This window comes from Emydura macquarii, unplaced genomic scaffold (genome assembly GCF_026122565.2).
Source record: "Emydura macquarii macquarii isolate MOO-44397 ecotype Brisbane River unplaced genomic scaffold, CSIRO-AGI_Emac_v2 contig_2321, whole genome shotgun sequence".
NCBI classification, from domain to species: Eukaryota; Metazoa; Chordata; order Testudines; family Chelidae; genus Emydura; species Emydura macquarii.
Window position 1 is genome coordinate 1,500,510 of NW_027132458.1, and position 19,528 is coordinate 1,520,037.

At 44.7% G+C, this 19,528-nt stretch overlaps 1 protein-coding gene across 4 annotated transcripts; it reads right to left on the bottom strand.

Annotated features, from left to right (window-relative positions):
- Nucleotides 1–1,279: 1,279 nt before the first annotated feature.
- Nucleotides 1,280–18,510, bottom strand: SLC25A38 (solute carrier family 25 member 38). Of its 4 annotated transcripts, XM_067560858.1 has the most exons (9): nucleotides 18,163–18,510; nucleotides 17,421–17,497; nucleotides 13,581–13,702; nucleotides 11,522–11,606; nucleotides 9,272–9,451; nucleotides 8,131–8,332; nucleotides 7,264–7,430; nucleotides 6,799–6,840; nucleotides 5,512–5,530 (listed from the first exon to the last, which is right to left on the bottom strand). In XM_067560858.1, the coding sequence occupies exons 2-8, from the start codon at nucleotides 17,487–17,489 to the stop codon at nucleotides 6,808–6,810; spliced, it is 858 nt and encodes a 285-aa protein (XP_067416959.1). In that variant the 5' UTR covers nucleotides 17,490–17,497; nucleotides 18,163–18,510; the 3' UTR covers nucleotides 5,512–5,530; nucleotides 6,799–6,807. The 4 variants fall into 4 exon arrangements, with proteins under 4 accessions (XP_067416957.1, XP_067416958.1, XP_067416960.1 ...); XM_067560856.1 differs by lacking the exon at nucleotides 6,799–6,840 and having other exon boundaries at nucleotides 1,280–5,530; XM_067560857.1 differs by lacking the exon at nucleotides 6,799–6,840 and having other exon boundaries at nucleotides 1,280–5,530; nucleotides 8,164–8,332; nucleotides 18,163–18,500.
- Between the last annotated feature and the right edge of the window lie 1,018 nt (nucleotides 18,511–19,528).

The following is a 19,528-nucleotide window of genomic DNA, read 5'->3' on the forward strand; positions in this document are numbered from 1 at the left end:
CAAGCTTAAGGGAGCGCTGTGCATAACAGATGGTACAGCTGCCATGCCCTGATTCTGTGCCAGAGAAACCAGCTAGCAATCAGGCCTGTCTGTCCAAGGATGCGCACGCACACACACACACACACCATCTGAAAATAACTTCTGCTTCTATAGCCCTCCCTCCCCAATCCTGGAACATGAATGACACAGCAGATAAGGTGTCTGCACAATGGCTCACCCATGCTCTTAAAAGATTATACAGGAGTGCCTGGCAGATATCAGCTGCAGCAGGGCATTAGTTTTTGGCCGCAGCCCCCAGCCTCTTGAGCAGTGGGCTTTCTCCAGCAATAGAAGCTCCTATTGTAAGCACTTTGTGCACCTTCCAGTCAGCATCTATTCTAAGCTACCCATTGAGACAGGCTCCATCCTCTCTGCAAGGGCAGTCAGCTAATCACACGATAAATGTTTATTGCCGGTAGTGCATGCACATTTAAGCAAGATGAGAGGCAAGTGCTCAAAGCTAGGGGCACTGAAGGGGAAATGGGTTCCTCCCCTACACAGACTGGAAGCTCTTTGGGGCAGGAGCTTTGGTTTTTGTTGTTTGTACAACACCTGGCACAACAGGGTCCTGCCCCATGACTGAAGCTCCTCAGTGAACAAGAAAATAACTAAATGAAAGTTTGCAACAACTCCCTTGAGGGCAACACTATGCAGATGTGGATTCTTCTGGGGTTCACGTGCTCAGGAAAAGACACTGAGGGTCTGTCTACTCTACGCAGCAAAAAAAACCCAGACAAACAAACCCCCAACTCTGCAGCAGCAAGTCTCAGAGCCCAGCCTAATTGACTTGGGCTCAGGCTATGAGGCTAAAAATAGCCCAGAGAGAGAGGGGAGGGTCTCAGAGCCCAGGCTCCAGCTGAAGCCTAAATGTGTACACAGCTATTTTTAGCCCCAGAACAGGAGCCCACACTTGACCTGGGCTCTGAGATTCCCTGCAGTGTGGTCGGTTGTTTTGCCAGGTAGACGTACCTAGACTGTGCCTCCTGTCGTTACCTGCAAGGCTATGTTGGTCTTCATTGCTTTAATAGAACTGCTCCCAATGGGAGGCAATTTAGCTGCCTCACCTCTTCCCCCCCACCCAGCACACTAGGGAGTTTGTTTTCCATCTGTTGTGTCCTGGTGTTTTAAAAAACAAAGAGAGAGGCATTGAAACTAGGACCAAACATTCCCCTCCCTTCTTTGGGAAGGCAGAGACCACAGATGCCAGTCCATTTTGCAGCCACAAATGTAAACGACAGTATAGAATAAAACCTTCTTACCAGATATATTTTATTAGACACATATACATCCATTGCACTTAAAACCTAGACAATGGTCTAAAGCTTCAGTTCAATTGAAACAGTGCAAGAAAAACAGCTGGTACAGAAAGGCTGCAAATGGAGTTTCTCAAAAAGACAGAGTTTCTCAAGTTCTTTTTCTGGCCTTCCACCTCACTTAACTAAGTCGCATTTCAAGACAGTGCTTTTGCCCTGCCATGGTAGTCATGTGGGTAGGCATAATAAATGCCTATAGAAAAAGAATAAAGTCAAGGGAAATATCTTCTTCCAAGACACTGGATCATGCTCTGGGAAATACATCCTAAAGCACAAGGAAAGTGGCATAAAAGCCTTTGTTGCAGCCACAACATGGGCTCCAGACAATCTTCTGTTAACAAATCACCTTCCAGAGTCTGCTGTACTGCCCCAGTCATTTCATATTAAGGATGCACTCAGATGATTTAGTATCATGGAGATTTTCACTCACAAGATCACAGCAGTTGGTTCTTTTTTTGGTTTGTAGAAATTCTGTTCCTATGTTGCACACTTGACTATCATATTAAAATATAATTATAACACACATCCATGAAAGCCACAGGCAGATATCAAGCCAGGAGTACTTTGTCATTCCGCCTCTGCCAAAACCTTATGATGCCAAAGAGGAGAGCTATAAAGTAGTCATAAAGTACAAACTTTCATAAGGCTGCTTATTATGGACAGTTTTTCAAAGAATAATTAAAACAGGAAAGGGGTGGGTTGTTTTGGCAAAGATAATGGCTCAGGAATATCCTTGTCTATCACTGTCTAAGAGATGTAGATTGTTCTCATGACAGAGGAAGATCCCCTCCCTGAGCCAAAACTTTGAACTTTCTCCATGTGTAATAAACCTGAGGAAGGGAATGCAAAATACAAAACTCACCTGATTCTTCATTTGCCATCAGGGCACCAAGGCTTTGATGAGACACAAAGCTGTTTAAAAATCAGTAATTCTTAAACCCTAAAGGAGCCTGGGCTAATGAACAAGTCAAAGACACATACATCTTCATACTACTGCAGAAACTCTTATTTCAACAGTGTCCCTAAAAATCAAATGATTTGGCAATATATTGGCTTAAGTAGACAGCTGATCTTTAGTCACCACAGAAAGAGGCAACTGGAAGGGGAAGGGAAAAGCCTTTTAAAAGAAAGGCCAAACATGCCGCTTAAGACACAAAATCAGTAACAGAATCTAGGTAACAACTAGTAATTCATGTACATGCTGAAGCAAAATATCTGAGTTAGTTCTTCCTTCACTTCCTTGAGAAGAGCAGAGTTCAGGGCCTGCAACACTTATAATGTTCCAGTGTTTTAGGTGTCTCATGACATCATGGAACTCTGAATTTAGGACCTGGCAGATAAATAGAAAAGGAATTCATTTTCACTGTTTTTGGTTTAGAACACAACTCTACGTAACTCTGCAACGTACACAGCTATTCCATCCTGATGGGGGAATCTCAATCTTTGCAGTTCACCTTATAAGACACCTCCTCAGGCTTTGGGCTGCCACATCCAATAATGAAGAATGGAGTCTCCTGACATCAGAGAAGGAAATGCCACAAGAAACTTAGAATTTCATTTTAATATTTTGAAGCCTCCTAGTACAGCCTTGGTTTGATTCTCTGCCACCAAGGGATAGAAGGATCATGGGGCATGTTGGTGTCACTCTGCACTGACAGGCGGGTAACCCAGATGGGATTCCCAGGCTTTATCTCCTGCTGTCCAAGACAGCAGCACTTTAAGTGTTGTACAGGCAGACTGCTCAACCCACATCACTCAACACAGTCCCAAGAGTGTGGGCCACCACAGTCCTCTTTGGCTGAAAAGTCAACAAGAGATGTCAAGGAGGAATTTGCATCCTAAAGAAAAACAACAAGGAAGAGTTCTGATTTGGGGATGGCTAGTGCCGTGTGTTCATCAGGGAAGACCTAGTTCAGTGCCAGTCTCAGAAGTGGCGCAGTTGACATCAAATGCTGTATCCTGCCACTTTGCAGAGTTCTTTGCATCAGCTCACTCCGTTCAATGACTACACCCCATTCTATCCTTAACATGCCCATTCAAACCCCCACCGTAGCTCACTAAGGCCCCAGTCCTGGGAGGCAATTCCTAGAGAAATCAATGGGCGCTGACAATATTTGGATGCCTTGAAAGATCAGACCCATATAACTTATTCCTCATCACAGTCTTTTTTTGGGTTAATATTTAAAAGGCACCATTGGCCTCAAATTTCAACTAGCTTAGATCTGTTATAATCCAATGAAAAATGTCTCCTGGAATCTAAATATCCCCTACAGAGATGATGTGGGTATGAAATGTTGAGGGGTGGGGGAGAATGGGAGAGAGAGTGTCATTTTTTTCATTTGCTCTGAGAATGTATACTTTAATTTTTAAAAAATGATGATACAAGGACTAATGTTTAGTTAAAACTGGGGTCCTGTTATCTGTGTGTTTGGAGATTAAATTTAAAGGTCACCTAGATATTAAGAAAAAGAGAAGAACCATCATCTCCATGGGATGCACCAAAAGAGACAGGATGAGAACCTTCTCTCCCACCAACTTTGCTGGCTCTTCAGCAGCAGCAGTTTAACTAACTGGGGGAGCGGGGGTGTGGAAAAAGCACAACATTGATTTGTTTGCAAGCTTAGAACAGATAGAATACAAACTAAAATTAGCAGACAGAGCTTTTTTTCAAAAAATAAAAAACACCCACAAACTCTTATCTGTAAAATTGCTTATGATTTGCTAAACAATCAGGATATTTACTGGAGTCTTCACAGAGCCCAAAAGGCATAGAAACATTTCCCCAACCTAGGCCTGAGGCCCTCAAACCTTTTGGAGAAAGATTACAGACCACAATAGCTTTTTCTTTAAAAAAAAAAAATGCAGTTGGCAGCAGCCACACAGCGAGATTTCCATTGTCAATATCTAATAGGGCTTCTGCTTCCATTACAAGCACCGTGTTCTACTCTATTAGCAACTTGTAGCCTCACAGTGCAACCATGCACAAAAGCTAATTCCATAACGAAGAGGATCAGGAAATGCACAATAGAAGACAGATGTGTCTCCCTTGGACCTAGAGACAGGTAGGAGGTGGAGCCAAATAGCAGGACACTGGAACAGCCACATTACAGGCAGCATGCCAGCAGCACTCCTAGCAAGCTAGAGAACACTTCCCAGGAATCCATGCAGCTCTCAGCAGCAGCAAGTTGCTCTCTCGCTCTCTCTCTCGTTTAACTACAAAGTGCTTTATTTTCCCCAAGTTCTATATAAGTGTAGCTGTAGATGCAGAATCAGCAGCTCTTTCTGAAAGTGATTCAGTGGCTGAAGAATATCATGAGGTCTTTGTTAAATAAAAGCAGTGGAGGTGTCAGTGAGGTTCCCAGCTACATTATCCAACATCAAAGTTACTGTGCAAAGTACGGTAAGATTGCATTTCCTAGCATACCTTTCAGTCATACATTTCCCCACACACACCTCTCTCACTCTAATACATACATTAAGAATCACAGTAAGCAAACTCTGAAACAGATGGTTACACTGTGCGTCTCAGCATTCTCTCCCTTCCTTTCCCTCGGGTGAAGAAGCAAAATACACTGACAGATAACAGGGTTTGTGTCAAATGACACAGGGTCTGGGATTGCAGACTGGGTACACCACCGGGATAGAAAAGTGCTGGGTTCTGTAGTCCAAGTCGCCATCACTTCTTCCTCAAATGCCTCGGCAGGCTTCTGTGCAAAGTCTTCTCAGCGCACAGAGGACTATTCTAAAGGGGTTTATCTGAACAGTCCACGTAATTCGTAGGATACTGAAATCCTTTCATCTTCCAAGCAAGTTGAATGGTACAGTCCTCCTGGAATGCTTTATTCTGAAGATGCAAGCTCAAAGCCTTCTCTCCCCTACTTGCAACTGTGTCAGAGGGCACGTTTTGCAGCCTGTTTCCCTGCATTACGAATTGTATCGCTCCACTACGGTGGAACAAAGATGCCCTCCTGCAGAACTGGGAAATCACCAGTCTCACCAGCTTATCCAGGTGAGCGAGAGAAGGTCTTAGGCTGATCTCCTCCACTACAAATCCTTCAGGATTTCAGCCCCATTTTTGCCATCATCTGCTCATATAAAGTCCATGCCATTGCTGCCATCAGAGTGCGCCGCAGGGCACGGGGGACGCCACCACGGAAAAAGCCAATCAGTCCATAGTCCTGCAGGAGGAGACAAAATACACATCTGTCTCACTTTATTTAATTCCTAGACATCTATTGGATGGCATATCCCATGTCTGCACTGAAATACATTCTGTACCAGTCCCCTAGTGCCTGAGAAATCCAAGCTCACACAGTACTCAGCCAGAGGGATAGCAGCAGGGAAAAGATCTCTAGGACCATTCAACTGCAGCGACTCCTGATGATGATGAAGGAACAGCAGTGATTGGACAGCAGCTGTACCATGAGACAGTATAGAATAGTAAGAAGAGGGAGGAGAATCACAAGGCATGCAGGGAAAGCCCCACTTCTGCCCAGCAAAAAAGGAATAGACAAGAAACAACCCACTTTAGGTCATTTAATATAGTGACCAGCCTTACTTTAGAATTGTGTATCAGTTAATATTTACAGAATTGCTCATAAGTGTTTTTAAAGCTCGGCATAGGATTTGTATTAATTGACCAGGAAGAAATTCTGAATGGCAGCAAATTGAGTCTAAGCAGAAGCGTGGCTGCAACCCAAATTCAACAGACTCAAACTTTAGGCAGGAGGACTGATATGGACCTGAGCTGCAAAATTCAGCTCCAGATCTTTCATTCTGAGTTTGCAGGTTCTCATTTGCAGTGAAGAAACAGCCAAGAGTCGCCTCATCAGCAAGATAACCCAATGTCAGAACAACTGTAACCCAACTTTGTTGTTGTGTAACCCCAAGAATTGCATCCCAGGGGTTGTGAATCACATCTTGGGCTAGTGTCCAATGGGCATGCATATCTGGGGCCAAATACAGGTCAATGAGTGCTCCACTGGGGTATCCATTCCAGTGCATCCCCACCCAGTTCCCTGGATAGTAGATCTGTACATTCCCTTCTTGCTAGTGTTCAAAGGACAGATAATTGTTTTATAGCCCATTTATCCTTGAAGCTAGTGTTTATAAAGCAGCATATTACAAAAGTCCTCCTGCCTCAGTTTGGCAATCACAGGGGTTCTACAGTGATATACCAGGAGTGCCAGCAGCCCAGAACTAGACCAGGTCCTGCAAGATTATTTGCTTACACAACTGAAGTGAGTAAGTGAATCAGTAAATACATTCTATTATTAATAGTCTAAGGGTAAAAGTGCTCTTTTTAATGGAGTGAAGAAAGGTGAAGTGAAACCCCTAGTCTAGTCATACGACGGCTCAGGTACAAGTTAAATTACTTATGTGGGGGGTGAGGTGTAACATGCCCAAATGCATACGACTTTCCTCCCCTTCTCATTCACTCACTCACCACACTCAGCTAGAGAGAGTTTGCTTTTACAAGGGATTTGTCCTGTGAACACAGATAAAGGATGGTGGAGCACCAGGAATAATCAGGTGATGGGGCCTAGTTAACTGTCTAGCACATTCATTTTCATACAGCTCAGGCAGAACAAGGAACAAACAGCAGCAGCTTGCTGGGAGCTGTCTGCTCCCAAGGACACTGATGTGGCTATCTGCCCAATGGGAACTGGACTGAGACCACCAACCAGGTATCAGATGGGAGTAACTTCAGTCTCTACTGACCCGAGCTGTACGTGAACCAGTGACCAAGAGGTGAAAAGTTCAAATCTCTCTTCGTATAACACAGTGGAAGCTCATTTGAAGGTCTGCTTTAGAGATGAAGGTGAAAACCTTCTGATCAAATCTACATCTCTGGTGAAGGGCCCAGAACTGAGGCTACATTCGCACATTAAGACAGTCGTCTCAGCCTCACCTTGAAAATTAAGGCTATGGCCTGCCCCGTCCAGCAGTATTTTTCAGGTGTCAGCTGCATGTGGGTTTTGATTACATCAGCAGGCTGTGTAGCTAGTGAAGCCAGGATTCCAGCAAAGATTCCACAGCTGAAGTTCACTAAGGGGTTGAGTGCTGGATCAAATTGGTCTGGAATGGAGCAAAAGACAGACATAATGCAGTACAATTCTATTCTGTACATTTCTTATAAGCTGTATCGCAAACCAAATAGTTACCAAATTATAAAATAAATAGCTGAGGAAGAGAGATATTACAGGTACAGAGAAAAGAGACTTTTCAAAGGAGATTAGAAAATAGACACAGCAATGCTAATTTTGGAGAAGCAGAAATCGCTTCCCCAGGGTCTGAATTTGACAAACACACAGAGATAAAGAAAGGTTGTTTTAGATGGCAGAAGTTGCAGAGGAGAAAGCTCTCACACCAAAATTAGGCAAGTCTCAATTTAGCAGAGATTGCAGGAGTGTAGGGGAACTATACAGTGTGCACGAAAATGAGCGACTGGCGATGTCAGGTGCTGGGCAAGTTTTCCCTGCACACAGCTCTGCCAACACCTCATTCCTAACCCACAGTACCCCATGCTTGGTAATTCCAGCCCTGAATATCTGTCTCATACTTTCCCCTTTGGCAAAATCAACATATCACCATGAAGCACGATGCATTCTCTGTGCAATGTATACCAGAGTCCCCCAAACACAAACATGAGACCCTGGTCATTTTCACTCGAGTGCACTTAAACCCTATAAAGGATCATTTTAACCACCCAGAAAAAGGCCAAAGTAAAGCATGTGGACAGAAACCCAAGGGTGCTGAGGGTGAGAAGAAGAATCACCTTCTGTGTTATTACAGCCACTTTCAGCCTTACCCTGAGGCATGACTTTTTTGGTCTGGGTGTAGAACATCAAATAGATGCCAGAAAAGGGTGCATCACGCAGGAGCGTTGCTGTCAGCCCACGGAACAAGCCCCTGGCCCCTTCTGTCCGATAGATATTCCTCAAGGCTCCATACACACTCTCATAGCCATACTTCCCACTCTGCAGAGGACACACAAAAACAGTAACCTGCATGTCAGATATAGGGTCCTTTGTGCTGGGACATCATTGCTGAGCAAGCCTTCAGGTGAAATCACTTCCCTACACACAGTGGGTCTCCTAGATACCTCACATGCACCACCACAAGGGGTGTGCAGTTATACCAGGTGGCTATATAGGCAAAGTCACTGGCAGCCCAACAGATTTCTCCTTTCCCAAGGCCAATCATATATGGTAGTTACAGCATATTTCTAAGTATATATACACATGAGACAAGACGACATAGGAACTATTCCAGTGATATCACAGAAGAGGCAGAGCGCCGTAGTATGGATACAGTGTCAGCAACAGAACTTCCCACATGTTTTAGCACTGATATTTTATCAGCTACTTTTTCTATAACTATTTACTTCTCCCACTTCATCCGCTTGCATTGGCTGGAAGGCTTAACCCCAGTCTCCTCGCAGGGATAAGCAAGGTGCCTCCCCAGCAATCTCCACCAAGGAAGCAAGAGATGAGGAGGGGAATTTGAACACTCTCTCCTGCATTGCAGATCTATGAAATGGAAATAATACTTGATAAATAAATATACATCATACACTTACTGGATATTACAGACCAGCCTTGCAAGAGTGTTAACAGCTACTCTCCCCCACTCTTGCCATGATGGTAATGATATAAATATTATATTTCTTGCTGAACAAATAAAATAGTTACTTGCACCAGATATGTGAGCGAGGAGAATTTTTCAGTCTATTTAGGTTTCACACCACACCCACCATTGCAGTATTTAAGCACCTTGCACAGTATAGAAGCAACATATAGGATCTCAGTTTCTCTGTCCCTGATACCCCAGACTGAAGAACTGTGTGTTGTAAGAGAGGGTCTGATATCACAACACAAGAGCAGACCAGAAAGTTCTAGGAGTATGAAAGTTCTCACCTCATACCGTGTCTTCACCACAGTCACGGGCAACATGCAAACCCCTGCTACCGTACGAGAGCTAATACCCAGAAAGACAGATTCTAGGGCTGTGGGGGAGTGATCCGAGAGAAAGCACTGCTTCATTGTGTACAAGGTGCTGAAGTAAATCCCGACCCCAGGAATGCATCTTGCGAAGGACTGCAGAGGAGTGAGAAATGGAGAGAAAACACACTGTAGAACACTAATAGAAGAGAGTGTTAAACCTGCTGGGGTAGGGTCACTGAAAGAAAAAAGTCGGTACACTGAAGAAGGGAGAAGAGGTGAAGGGCAAAAATCACAACTCCACTGAAGTCAAGAGTTTTGCTATCGACTTCAGTGGGGCCAAGATTTCACCCAAAGACTCCATCCCCATTTCAAGTTCCCCAACCACATACACATTCAGGGGCTGAAACAGGCTTAGGCCAGTGCACCGGCTGTTGCAAACATACAGGCCTCGATTTTTAAAAGTATTTATTAATTAGACATGTCTTTCCTCAGTGTCGCTCAGCCTCTAAGTGACATAGATCATAGTTTCTTAACCTGTGGAACGCATACCTCCGAGACATAGGCAAGGGGTACGCAGCAAAAAAAACCCACTGAAGGGAGGCGGGTGGCAGCCGCCAACTTCTGGTGGAGGCGGGCGGTAGCTGCCGGCTTCCCGCCCGGTCCCACCTCCTACCTGGGAGGCTGGGCGGCAGCTGCCCCAGTCCTGGGAGGCTGGGCGGCCGCCGCCGGCTTTTTGAGAAGCCAGCTGGCAGCTGCCCGTGTCCCACGCAGTCCCAGCTCCCAGGTGAGAGCCCGGCGGCAGCCCTGTGTGCCCTGTGAGCTGGACTCACAGCTGGGTGGCTGCCACTCGTCCCCCAGCTCTGAGCTGAGAGACTGCATCCTGGCTTGAAGATGGGCAGCAGCTGTCTGCCCGCATCCCTGGGTCCCAGCCTGAGCGGAAGCCTCCTCTGCCCCAGCTTGGAGCAGGTGGCAGTCGTCCACCTCCCGGGCTGGCAGCCAACTGCAACTTGCCCAGGTGGCAACTCCCCTCCCCAGCTCAAAGCCCAGTGCCCAGAAAGCCAGGTGGAGAGCCCAACGGCTTGCCCAGTCCTGGAGCCCAGCTTTATGCCCAGGCTTACTTGTCAATTTCACTGCTCAGCTAGACAGCCCCAGATTTTACCTGTATAAAAATCTTAAGGGGGGGCCCACACAGTGTGATTTGCCCCAGGCCCTCACCCCCTGGGGATGGCCGTGGGGAGTGTTGCTATCCACTCTGGTTGGCCGCTAGAGCCTGCTCATACCTCACAAGTTCCCGCCTGTGTGATGAGAACACCACTTGATCCTGCCATCAGGCCATAGTGATTGACTCGTGTTGACCTTTGCTCCTATACTGAGGAAGGATGGGAGAAACAGCAGGGGGTTTTGTGATCTGCCACAGCCACACAGCATTGCAGAACCCAAAACTCTCCTGCTTTACAAGAAATACAGTCATCCAGCAGTAAAGGGGGAAAAGACTGTATTTCTCAGAGTGAAAAATTGAGTGTTGGGGCACTTATTAAAATTTTCAGAAGTTGGGGGTACTTGCTACTTAAAAGATTGAGAAACACTGACATAGATGGCTCCGTCCCATTTTCAAAAGTCACTTGGTCACTTAGGAACCTGAGAGCGGTGGTTCTCAACCAGGCGTAAGCGTATCCCTGGGGGAACGCAGAGGTCTTCCAGGGGCTACATCATTCATCTAGACCTTTGCCTAGTTTTACAACAGGCTACATAAAAAGCACTAGCGAAGTCAGTACATACTAAAATTTCACACAACGATTCGTTAATACTAACTTTTCTATATACTATAATCAGCGGTTCTCAAACTGTGAGGGAAGTTCATTGTAATGGGGTTGCCACAGCCAGGACTGGGCTTGTTGGGGCTCAGGGCAAAAAGCTGAGCGGAGCTGAGGCCGAAGTCCAAGTTTTTAAATGAGGTGAAACTTAGGGGTACGCATGACAAATCAGACTCCTGGAAGGAGTGCAGTAATCTGGAAAGGTTGAGAACACCACTGCCTTAAAACTACTGCCCTTCAGTGAGACTTAGGCACTAAGTTGCTTTTGAAAATGGGAATTAGACGGCTAAATCACTTTGGCCTTGCAACACTGAGTGGAGTGGAGCAACACCTAAATACCTTTCAAATTCTAAGCCAGTTACTAACAGATGCTAGGTAAGAAAAAGTCAGGGTTAAAATAGTCACTTACTGGTGAGACCCCTTTCCAGAGCCCCAGGATGCTTTCTGCACGAACAACCCTAATGAACAAAGTTACCATCCCAACACGACCTGACCTAGAAGGAAAACAAGAAGAGAATTAAATAGATGTACTGCAGCTGTTATCCCACGGGATTTACCCTACAGCTCTGCCCTAATCCTCCTTCAGCCACCCAAAGCACTCCACCGGTGTACTGGCTACTGCATCTTCAGAAGCTCTCTTTCCCTATTCAGTCTGCTCCTCCTTGTTCATTCAATGCTGCCTCCATCCCATGGTTTACAATGCCACTGTCACTCCCACTGGGATTATCTGACAGCATATGGAATCACTATGACATCACAGTCACATTAGTACCATCATAGTTCATCACCTTTGGAGTGACTAGTGTCTGTGGACTAGTGACTGGCTCTGTGGATGTGAGGAAAGTGGTGGACGTGATATACCTTAACTTTAGCAAAGCTTTTGATACGGTCTCTCACAGTATTCTTATCAGCAAGTTAAGGAAGTATGGGTTGGATGAATGGACTATAAAATGGACAGAGAACTGGCTAGAGCATAGGGCTCAACAAGTAGTGATCAATGGTTCCATGTCTAGTTGGCAGCCGGTCACAAGCAGAGTGCCCCAGGGGTCGGTCCTGGGGCCGGTTTTGTTCAACATCTTCATCAATGATCTGGAGGATGGGGTAGATTGCACCCTCAGCAAGTTTGCAGATGACACTAAGCTAGGGGGAGTGGTAGATACCCTGGAAGATAGGGATAGGATACAGAAGAACCTAAACAAACTGGAGGATTGGGCCAAAAGAAATGTGATGAGGTTCAACAAAGACAAGTGCAGAGTCCTCCACTTTGGACGGAAGAATCCCATACACAGCTACAGACTGGGGACCGACGAGCTAGGCAGCAGTTCTGCAGAAAAGGACCTGGGGGTAACAGTGAATAAGAAGCTGGATATGAGTCAGCAGTGTGCCCTGGTTGCCAAGAAGGCTAATAGCATATTGGGCTGCATTAGTAGGAACATTGCCAGCAGATCATGGGAAGTGATCATTCCCCTCTATTCGGCATTGGTGAGGCCGCATTTGGAGTATTGTGTCCAGTTTTGGGCCCCCCACTACAAAAAGGATGTGGAGAAGTTAGAGAGAGTGCAGCGGAGGGCAACAAAAATGATTAGGGGGTTGGAGCAAAAGATTTATGAGGAGAGACTGAGGAAACTAGGCTTGTTTGGTCTGCAGAAGAGAAGAATGAGGGGGGATTTGATAGCAGCTTTTAACTATCTGAAAAGGGGTTCCAGGGAGGATGAAGCTAGGCTGTTCTCAGTGGTGGCAGATGACAAAACAAGGAGCAATGGTCTCAAGTTGCAGTGGGGGAGGTCTAGGTTGGACATGAGGAAAAAGTTTTTCACTAGGAGGGTGGTGAAGCACTGGAATGGGTTACCTAGGGAGGTGGTGGAATCTCCATCTTTAGAGGTTTTTAAGCTGCGGCTTGACAAAACCCTCGTTGGGATTATTTAGCTGAGGTTAGTCCTGCTCTGAGTAGGGGGTTGGACTAGATGACCTCCTGAGGTCCCTTCCAACTCTATGATTCTATGATTACCAGTAGATGGGGTCATGGACAAATATATCAGGCAAGAGGAGGAGGTTGGTTAGATATATTGACACACCAGTTCCCCATGTGCCAAAGGTATACAGCAGTCATATGGGATTTTCCAAAGGATGGTGGACAACTAGTTAAAGAGCAAAACCACATGGGTCTACCTATGATATCTGCTTCAACAAAGAATGCAGACCTCTCATCTATACATCTCCCAATGCTATGGCTGCATATCACCAGGGAAAGCTCATGAAGTTAGGGTCTCTCCTACCATTTTTCACTTTGTGGGACCCTTCAAAGCGTCCAAGATTCCAAGCAAGGTACCACCCATCCCACACACATACCCCATCCCATAAAGCCCTTCTCTCTCCTCTGCCTTCCCAGGCGTTAGCAACACCTCAACTCCAGGCCCTGGACAGCAAGAAAATGAGACCCCCGAACAATGGAAGCTTCAGGCACTTACCCATTGATGGAAGGCTGCAGCGTCTGCAGCCGGGTTTTAAGCATGTCTAGGGGCTGGAAGAGAAGGGTAGAGCAGGTCCCACTGATGGAACCGCATACAAAGGCCTTTAGCACTGGATGCATCTGAAAGAGAAGTCCTGGCTTTAAAAAAAAAGTCATTTAAAAACTCAGCTGGAAACAGCACAGGAGGAATTGAGTATTCACTAGCTTTGTGGATAATTTCTGAAGATAGGGGAAGCATTTGGTGGATGAATACTGAGCTATTGCAATTCAGAAGGCAGGAATAGTTGTCTAAAACCTTATAAAGCGCTTGAAAGGTGTTACACGTGCTTTTTCATTTATCTGCATGGGCTTCCTCTTCACTGTTGTGCACAGTGGTGGGTAAAGTATAAGAATTTGAACAGAACAGTCTAAAAGCACGTATTAGCATGCAAACAGGTGAAAGGGACAGCTGCAATGCAAAATTCAGAATACACAGCAAGCTAGAGAAATCCAAAAATAATTCTTGTTCTACTAAGCAAACGCTAAAAGGTGAGGAGTTACTTGGAGAGTGTTGGGATGTGCTCAAAGCAAAGCACAATGTCTTCTCAGCAGAAAATCCAAAAACTCTGGAAATGCAGAATTAATTATTTTCCTCTCTTTTTCCTCATTCCCACTCCTTCAGTGCCCAATCTTGTTCCTGAAACTGGTTCTTTCCTGATCCAAAGAGGACTCAAGCATAAGCCACAAAGCAAGCCAGAAGCTTACTTTAAATAAAACCATCTCACATGATCCACCAGAGACAAAGAGCTCCTATGCCCTCTGCACAGAGCCAAGTCCGAGAACACATCCTGCTAACATAATGCTGCTCGGACACACCAGACAACTCAAGACTAGCATTCATGTTTTCAGCTTCTCTTGACATGTGTTTAACTGGTATAGTAAGTCTTTTATAACCAAGCAGCTTCTAACATTTGTTTTCGTTTAGAGCATCTCTCTCTCTCTCTTGCTCTCTAATGGATATCACAAGGCTCCCATGTAAAGCTCCTTGAGCATTATCATCATTAGAGTATTAAACATAAGGTACAGGAAATAAACTATTCCCAAGGTAATCTTTCCTCCATTTGTTCTATGTAGTGGTCTGTCCTAGGCATTATGAGACCATGATAACTATGAGCTTTTTTGGGGAAAAAGGAAAAAAATAAAATACAATACGCTTGAGGACCCTTAAGAACCTGGTTTTCCTGTACTGTACTGCCACCCCACTCGAACCCACTCTTTTTACTGGATGAAATCAACCAAGTTTTAAGTCTTGTGAAAGTGAGTATCATTTATCTCTGAAGACATTATTTGTAATCAGGCACAGTGCTCCTTATGAGCTGCCATGCTATGGAATAATACTATTAATTTGTACAGCACTTTTTAACCCTAAAGTGCCAAGAGTGCCTTATGAACCGTATATACACAGAGATTACCTCACCCACCATGAAGGTGCAAGCACCTTGACAGTGGAAGAGAGCAGCTGTTTAGCAATGCTCATCAACATGATGAAACAGGCCAAAATGGAAAGAAGAAAAGGTTATGGCAACTGCAGGGGAAACTTTACAAAATGGAGTTTTATCTAAATGTGTGTGTCTAAGGATATGTCTACACAGCAATTAAACACCTGTGGCCAAAGCGGGTCAGCTGACTTGGGCTTACAGGGCCAGGGCTGCAAAACGTGCTGTGGAGATGGTCAGGCTTGGGCTGGAGCTTGAGTTCTATGACCCCATGAGGGGGAAGGTTCCCTGAGTCAATTGACTAGGCCAGCCATGGCTGCGCCATATACTCTCAGGTGCCTGGCACCAGAGGGGCCTCATTCCACTCTGAGGCCTCTTGATGTCACTACAATGCAAATAAAAACAGTTACAAAAACTTCCAGTCACCGGGCTGTGTGTAGTAGTAATTGCACCCCAAACCGTGAAAAACTCCCAGAATTTGACTTGCCAAACAGGGAAATAAAACCAGAGACGTTTCATGAAAAATTTTTACTACCGCTCAAAGCAAACCTTAGGTTTTCTCTCTGGATGGACAGGAATGGACTGAGCTCAATGGTTTTGTAATGAGACTCTCAAGTGACAGATGCATGTCTCCCAGCTCCGCCAAGCCCAGGTGCTTGATAAAAGTCAAGGCAGCTCAAGTCCTGCGGCAGCAACAGCCAGAGGGCAACCTGCCAAAGCCAGCACCACACAATGGCACCAATGGTCCTCCCCATCCACAGTCTGGCCCAGCACAAGCCATAGCCACAAACAGCACATCCTTCCCCTAGCCAGGACAGGAGCATGCCTGCCTGGGCCTAGCAGAGGATCACAGCAGAGAGATCGGGTCCCCCATCCCATCCACGACATACCTTGCACTCCCCAATCAACTGTCCCAGCCCGGACATTGCAGGCAGTGATGTCCTAGCATGCCTCCCAGCCCCAAGGCTCTTTCGCCACGTGCCAGACAGCCTCTACTCCTTAAAGACCTTTCATTGCCCTGCGCTGCCCCCACCCACCTCCAGTATAGACCATATGCTGCCGTGCACCGCCCGTATCATCCAGGTATACACTGACATGCCACAAACAGCACACCTGCACTCCCATGCTATACACTCCCCAATCAACGGTACTGCACATTCCTAGCATGCCTCAAGGCCTCGCCACGTGCCAGACAGCCTCTACAACACCTTTCATTGGATCCACCCACTGACCCCCTCATTGCTATACAATCTCCATGTGTGCCATGCAATCCTCTTACTGCACCCCAGTACCAGGCACATCCCAATGCACTGCATTACTCTCTCAACCATATAACACACAAGTTCTCTGGCCCCAGTCATCGTGCAGTCTTGCATATACCACACTGCATATTGCATACCCTCTACACATCCTGCAAAACCCAGCACTGCTCCCCACTGTAAGCCACGCAACCTCTAATATTGAACTGCAGCCCCACCATGCAACCCCAGTGAATCTGCTTCTGTAACCCACAATACACATAACTATACCTACACACCAATATAACAAACCCTCAAAACTGTCCCCAATAGCCTCAGCACACCAATGAAACATCAACAGAGCCTCTCCACCACACAACAGCTAACATGCTGCATTGTACCTTGCAAGATGAAATTCTCCATGAATCTATAGCAAACTCACCCCATTTACAGCACCCACGTTCTATATACCTCTCATCGTATCATGCAACTTCATAGTATACTGCAATCCCCGTGCTAACTATCAATAGACCCTGCCCTTCCACGTGCAGCTATTTGTAATAAACTGCAACCCTTCTCTACAGAAAAATACTCCTGCGTTTGCAATGTTCCAAAGCACTACAACTTACAATAGTGATACTGCAGCATTTTGAACTAATACTATATTACCAAGACCTTGATTTACTATCCCACTTGAAATCTTTTGTGGGATTCTGGAAATGTTTTCTGACTCCTGAATGCTCACATTGGAATTGAACCCTACTGATGATGGTTTTAAGATTGTGTATTTGTTTAAGAATAATCAATACAAATATTAGGAAAGAAACATCTTGTAATTCCATCTGTGTAAACCCCAGTTTTGATCTCTTCTGAACTGAAAAGACTGGGATTTCTCTACATGAACTTCCTCAGTTTCCAGTAAGAGAAATCCTGCAGTGCCCAATACAGAAGACTTCAGAATACACAAGCATGCAAAGCATACTCTTAAGGGGACAAATATACACTAGGTTTTTCAGGATGATACAACATCGTGTCATTCCTTCCTTCCTTTAAATTTTCCATTCCAGGGATTGTGGCATTCAAATAAAAACACATCTATCCACACACCCTTTTCCATTTCCTTACCATTAGTCTTTCCATCTTGTCTCCTACATCTTGAGCCTGGAGCAGAGGAGGCTTGGTTTTCTGGATCATTTAAGAAGCTGGACACAGAAATGAGGGGATTATGTTTTATATGCAGTTAAACAGATGTCTGCTCCACCCCCCACTACGCCCCCCTCCTTCCTGGAGACAGAAAAAAAACTGGATCTGAACAAGATCTGTGAGTTTAAGTGATCATCATTTCTGATAAATCCTCTTGACATCTTCACATCTGGGAGTAGCCACTTAATCCCAAACTCAAATCACATTTGATGACTTTAAAAAAAAAAAGAAAAGAAAAGAAAAGAAAAAACATATCCTCAATTCAAAAGGAACACCGGAAAACAAAACATATCCTTTTTGCCAAAAATATAGAGACTACACTGAAAAATGGAGGTTATTTTTCTCTCTTTGTTAATATTTAAATGTATACTTAAAACAAGCAAACACACACACACACTAAGTTCTCTAGTCAATTTCTCTGTCTTTTCTGCTCTTTGCAGTTTCCTTCCGATCTGGTTATTATCTCCTCATTAAGCAGTTTCATCCCTAGGAAGATGTCTGCCTTTTTAACAGACTTTGTGCTGACTATTCCTGTAAATCCTTCCAGACTCTGTCTTGTTTTAGAACAGTTCCAACAGAGGAAGGGGTCACCCAAATACACCTTCCCAACTTTTCCCTGGCCTTCGAGGTCAGATCTTACAACAAAACAAGTAGCTATATTCACCTTTAAACGCCAGGAATCCAGTTGTGTGGGATATTACAAATGCATTTCCAGACCACCCAGCACGGTAATGGAGTGGGCTTTCTTTAGTAGTCTAAACACCGGCTGCTAGCCTTCAGTTTGCATTCTGCTTTCAATGAAACGCCAAATTGCTAATCTCTTTGTCCCCCCCAATGTGTTTCCGGGTTGCTCGCTCTGCTCTTCCTTTAATCGGTGAGTGCACAAGAGAATAGCGTCTGTCATGTCAGCCTCCCCGGAATCAGCGTGAGATCCTTTGGCTGGAGCTGCGTTGAACGGTCAGCCAGTCGGCTTCCGGCGTTATAAAACCTACTGCAAGCACCATGCCGGAGTCACTCCTGATACAGCATTCAGATGACACCAGCCGGTTAACATCGGGTACTGCAGTCAGTGTAACAACCAAAACAAAGGAAGATGTTTTAATTTTGTTTCAAAATCTGCCATAACAATAATAAATTTTAATAGAAAATTACATTTTCCTGAAAAATAAATCATTTTCAATACATCTCCAGTTTTGGTGGGATAAATTTTCTGTTGAAAAATGTCTCAGCAACAGTTTCTGTGAATTCTGTTCAGAAGATGAGGAAAAGGGAGTTGAGGTATTGTAGAAACGTGCATATTTTACATTAGCTACAAAAGGAAGCTTCAGGCAGACCTTTAACATAAGAAGTCAGAATGAAGGAACAACATGAGGAATAACGTCTTTTGGCTAGTTTTGTTAGTGTCCAGAGTTATGTATATACATAAATTTCACATTACAGTATTACTAGTATAAAACCAAATCTATGATAAACACAAAACCTCGTGCTTCAAGACACAAGTCAATCTCTTACCAGTGAGCATTAACAAAAAAATTTCCCCTTTGCAGAAGTTGTTCCAAGCAGGTAAGCAGGCTAAACTGTAGATTTGGGTTTTATATAAAGAAGTTTAAATTGGGTTTCATGAAGAAGTCTGTGCTTCTACAAACCCAAGGAAGAAGAGATGCCCTGTAGAAGGCTGGTAAAGAAACCAATGATGTCACAATAACTTCTTGAAAGCTGTTGTTTGATTTTATTTGTAAGTGAAGGAAAATATACAATCTCAAAGAGCTGATTTTCTTTGATCTTGTACTAATATAGAAAAAAATCGAAATGTGATAGAAAATAGTGTTGGAAAGTACTATAATGAAGCTAACTAGTTTAAAGGAACATCCTAAAGAGACTATATATGTAATTTATAGAAGGTGACTGAACTGCTATTGAGTAGGAAATGAGCTTTTTTGATCAGCCAGTTCAGGAGCAATGTATACAGCTTTTCTAGGTTGAAAGAGTCTCCCATAGAGATCAGAGTTAGCAATCAGGAGGAGGTCACA

What these genes read in the sequence shown, in the direction of transcription:
- SLC25A38 (XM_067560856.1), bottom strand. Translation starts at nt 17,489, where the DNA reads ATGATCCAGAAAACCAAGCCTCCTCTGCTCCAGGCTCAAGATGTAGGA. An exon ending in CTGCAGCCTTCCATCAATGG is followed by an intron (nt 11,607 to 13,580) that starts GTAAGTGCCTGA and finishes TTTTCCTTCTAG; the next exon opens with GTCAGGTCGTGTTGGGATGG. An exon ending in CCATAGCCTTAATTTTCAAG is followed by an intron (nt 5,531 to 7,263) that starts GTGAGGCTGAGA and finishes CTCCTCCTGCAG; the next exon opens with GACTATGGACTGATTGGCTT.